We start from the raw sequence: 4701 nt of genomic DNA on the forward strand, positions 1-4701 counted from the left end.
GAGCGTTACATAATTTTTTAAGGACATTCTCCAAGCAATAAAGAAAGTTACAACATCAACTACGTAGTTCTTTGAAGAAGTGGTCAATGAAGTTCTTCCCGGAGATCGACTTGAAACTACGAAGTGCTTTGCGACGTTCCTTTGAGATCAAACACATCTCTAGGAAGTCTACATCATCTTACATTTCGAGAAATACTGAATTATGAAAACATATTAGGAGAAATTGTACTCACTAATGATTCATCAATAATTTTTTTTTATTTGTTTTGATTATAGTTAATTTTCAACACCAAAAACATTTATTAGGAACACTATCCAATTAACTTTTGAAAATATACATAACTCTTGAGAATATACATAATTTAAAGGAGATATCGTATTTATATAATTAACTTAACTATCTGATCGACTCTTGAGGATATACATAATTTCTTTTTTCAAAGCTAATTAAAATACTTTATTTTGTGTTTCATGTGCTCCATGATGACAAGCTATGTATTGAGCCTTTTACATATTAATTCCACTGTGGCATTAACTCGTGACACGAAACTATAAAAAGAAAGAAAAAATATATTCATGAAAAAAAAAATAGAATTAGTTAGGTTTAGTAATATAGTACTAGTATTTATTTAACCATTTAACAAAAAGTATTTCAGTTTCAGTTGGATAGGATTTTTGGAGTGTGATTCCAAGTCTGCCCTAAATCTGGAAAATTTGTGTTCAAGGTTTGCTTTTTTGATCTTCCTTTCCCAAACCCTAGGCATGAATTCCACAAAAGCTTTATTTACACACACAGAAAATACGTACCAATATTTACGTAAACTCTAACATTACACACCAGAGGAGACATTTTTTTTTCTTTTTTTCAGAATTTGAAGAAGATGGATTCAGATGAAGGAAAGCTATTTGTTGGTGGATTAGGATGGGACATAAAAGAAGATAAACTAAGAAGCTATTTTACCCATTATGGAGAAGTTACACATGCCATAATCATGCGTGACAGAGTCACTGGCTTATCTAGAGGATTTGCCTTTGTTGTGTTTTCTGATCCTTCTGTTATTGATATCATTCTTCAGGAGAAACATACCATTGATGGCCGTCCGGTAAGAAACATTACCAATTTAATGTTGTAGAGATGAATTTGAATGTTTAGCTACAGAATTTTAAATTTTATAGCCACTGCTGCTAATTGTCGGTCTTGGTTTATTTTATTTTATCAATCTTGTACGTACAGGGTGTTTGGATTGGCCTATTGGAACTACTTTTATCTTTTAAGATTCTTTTTTTGTCTTATTTGGAAAAGACAAAAATGCTTTTAATCTCTTAAGCTAAAAGTCCAAAGTTGTATATGACTTTTACCTTTTAGGTTATAAGCTTTGATCCCAATTGAGTTTCTTCTTCTTTTTTTTAAACTGATATATTTTTGAATGCTCTCGAAGATTAGTTATTCCTTAATGCAGTTTGGAACTTAGTCATTAGATGCATCAGGATGTGTTGTGTCTAGGCGTTCACAGTGACTTCAGTGTCGTCTCCAAGTGTTTATATTAACGTATGTATTATATAGACTATATTGTCTCTAAATTTTGAATCCACTTTTTTGTCAGCTTTCTCAAATGGTGGGTAGGATTAATGATGTCTTTTTCCTGTTACGGAACTAGAAGAGTGTGAGTTGTTCTACAATCCTAAATTGGCATTTAGGTGCTCGTGTTCGTCTTTACTTTGTTTTCCTTGCTTAGTTGATCTGTAACTCTTTTTACTTGTAATTTATCTTTTAGATTGTTTGATTAAAAGCTGCGCAATGCTTTTGTGCAAATCGTCACATTTATGAAGGCAAGGGTAGGGTATTGTTTGTTTAGCTTTGCCTTTGTGGGGTGGTGAGGAAAAAATTCCTTAGATAATGAAGGACTCTGTTTCTTGTACTTTCCATTTTTTGTAAAATATTCATTCAAAGAAAGGACCAGCTTCTGACGATGTGATGTTCACTCTTTTGGGGAACATTGGTGAGATGACTTGTTGTTATTATTTTACTTGATGACATCCCACTTGCGTCTATGTCGTTAACTCTATGCAAAGTTAAAGGAGTAAACCGTTATATTTTCTTGTTCTTTATCGGATATGTTTATCTGATCCTGAAGTCATTCAAAGACATGATATTCTAGTGGGTATGCTTGAGTCACATGAATCTTTTTCTTGTTCTGAAAGTTCAGCAGTGTTTAAAGTTGATGAAAATCCCGCTTGGCAGCTGTGGTGTTGTAGCTTGGCTTCAGCTAAACCACATCTGAGTTGCTTGCTGACCAAATGCATGTTTACTTGTCTGTCTGTTTTCACTATAGACTCCAGTGTTTCCATTCAGGTGGAAGCTAAGAGGGCTTTACCAAGAGCACAACATCAGAGCTGGAGATCGCGACTTCCTCATGCCAGTGAAGATACAAGACTGGAAGGAAATATCAAAACAAGAAAAATATTTGTGGGTGGGCTACCTTCATCCCTTACTGAAGAAGAGTTTTGCAAGTACTTCCAAAATTATGGTAATGTGACAGATAAAGTAATTATGTTTGACCCAAACACTGGTCGCCCACGAGGATTTGGTTTTATCACCTTTGACTCAGAAGATGCTGCTGATAAAGTTCTTCATAAAAACTTTCATGAACTGAAAAATAAGCTCGTGGAGGTAAAACGTGCCCTGCCAAAAGAAGCAAATCCTGCTGGCAATGGTCGTGTTGGAGGTTACCCGGGTTATGGTTCTTATGATCCCATTAGAGTTCCGGAGTCTGCATTTTGTGGTTACACTCCCTATAACAGCTACGGAGCTCTGAATTATGGTTATGGTTACGATCCTTATACTTGCTACAGTGGGGCAGCTGGAGTATATATGAATCCATCTTTGGCCGGCATTGTTTACGCTAGCAGCTTGCCTGGTGTCACAAGAACCCAGTGGAGCAGCCAGAATTTTGGGTATGGTGATTTCTGTAATTTAAATGCAAGTTATGGCGCTTCTAGTTCTTTTGGTGCTTCATCCACTCGTGCTACTATTATGGCATCAACTAGTACATCTCAGGGTCATGCTTCTCAAAACAATAATCAGGGGAATGGTTGCAGCATCCACACAAAAAATGAAGGGCCTTTTACTGATTCTGATGGTAACGAGACTGGTGATAGGCATAAAGGTAGTGCTCCAAACAGCAGCAGTGGTGAGGCAACTAATCAGGCAGGGCAACACGAGGCAAATGGGTGCAACACAGCAACAGTCTTTGACAGCAATAATGGTTCTCCAGGCTTTCCTGATGCAGCTTGAGTTTCCGATAAACAAGAAATTCCAGTTAATTGTGGTTAGACTGAGGGAACACTGACAGCACTGACCATACCATTAAAATCAGCTTCTAGGAATCACTCAGAGAAAAAGTAACACTGTTAACACCAACAGTTCGGTCGCAACAGATCCGATGACTGGTTGAATTTCTCTGCAGTCTATTTACTATCGTGTAACAGTTACATTTACATTCCTACAGATGACTAATGTTGGTTTAAACTGGCGTTAGAGCGTATTTACATTCCTTCAGACTGAGTAGTTACATTTACATTCCTACAGGTTGCTTCTACTGTTGAAGGTATTGCTCCTACATTCCTGAATGATTATGTTTCTTTCTTTGGTCTCATACCTGAAGTGGCTTATTTGTGTGAAGTCTATTCCTACAGTTGGTTACTTGAAAATGGTTTTAGTTTCTACATATTGGCATATAAAATTTGCTTATGATAATAATATAGAATTCAGTTGATTGTTAATAGTTTCGAGACTTCTTTGTTTGGGTGCTGTGGGGATTGAGCTATAGATACTTGACAAGCTGTGAAGATTCCTTCATATTATGGTGCATGGTTTGAAAATCTTAGTGTTATTACCCTTTGTGGAAGAAGCATGGCAAAACTGGATATGCCTGTGGCTATCATAGTCAATTAAAGAATCCCCGTTTTAAAATGTGTTTAACTTTTGTACGATGACGGTGCATACGTTTCTTACAACATCAGTATAAGTTAGACCTATAATCAGCAGTAGTGGAGGCAGGATTTTCAGAAAGGGGATTCAAAATTGTCATGATCTAAAAATTGAGACAGCCGTGATGGCACCTAACCAAACTCGATTGGCGAATCATAATCAAATTTTACTTCATTTTTAAGCAAGCATAGTGCGGAAGTAAAGTGATAATAGAAAATAAGCCATCTAACAGTGTTTCATAACCAAAGTATATATGAAAATAAGTGTTATACCTTCCAAAATATGGTATCATAAATAAAGGAGCGGATAAAATAAGAATACCAAAACCAACAATATATCTATCTGAAAAGAAAAGACAGGAATAATAAAGGAATACAGTTTGGTGCTGCGGATCAACCAAATAGCTCACCCTGATGACTCCAAGAGAAAATCCTCCGCAATCAAGAGCACCTCGTCTATCACTTGTTCCCGGAGTAGAATCTGCACACAAAATGTGCAGCAAGTGTAGAGTGAAAACAGAAAACGCATTTACTCAGTGGCATTATTGACCAACCCTAAATTGAAACGATGCCAAGGGTTGATCTTCCCAATGTTTGCCTCTTCATCTTACCAGAATACAATTAACGTCTGAGTAATAAGAGAGAATAAATCAAGTTCTAGCACAGATAAGAAATTGACAACTAAAGCAAATAATCACGGACCAGTTCAAC

The 4701-nt window shown here is 36.2% G+C and overlaps 1 protein-coding gene across 2 annotated transcripts; it reads left to right on the forward strand.

The window, feature by feature from the left end:
* Positions 1 to 649: 649 nt before the first annotated feature.
* Positions 650 to 3706, forward strand: LOC129881695 (heterogeneous nuclear ribonucleoprotein 1-like). 2 transcript variants are annotated; one of them, XM_055955814.1, is made up of 3 exons: positions 652 to 725; positions 870 to 1103; positions 2354 to 3706. In XM_055955814.1, exons 2-3 carry the CDS (start codon positions 882 to 884, stop codon positions 3293 to 3295), a joined length of 1164 nt encoding a protein of 387 aa, XP_055811789.1. In that variant the 5' UTR covers positions 652 to 725; positions 870 to 881; the 3' UTR covers positions 3296 to 3706. The 2 variants fall into 2 exon arrangements, with proteins under 2 accessions (XP_055811788.1, XP_055811789.1); XM_055955813.1 differs by having other exon boundaries at positions 650 to 1103.
* The last annotated feature ends 995 nt before the right edge of the window (positions 3707 to 4701 follow it).

The sequence above is a fragment of the Solanum dulcamara genome, chromosome 3, assembly GCF_947179165.1.
Source record: "Solanum dulcamara chromosome 3, daSolDulc1.2, whole genome shotgun sequence".
NCBI lineage: Eukaryota > Viridiplantae > Streptophyta > Magnoliopsida > Solanales > Solanaceae > Solanum > Solanum dulcamara.

What these genes read in the sequence shown, in the direction of transcription:
- LOC129881695 (XM_055955813.1), top strand. Translation starts at nt 882, where the DNA reads ATGGATTCAGATGAAGGAAAGCTATTTGTTGGTGGATTAGGATGGGAC. An exon ending in ATACCATTGATGGCCGTCCG is followed by an intron (nt 1,104 to 2,353) that starts GTAAGAAACATT and finishes GTTTCCATTCAG; the next exon opens with GTGGAAGCTAAGAGGGCTTT.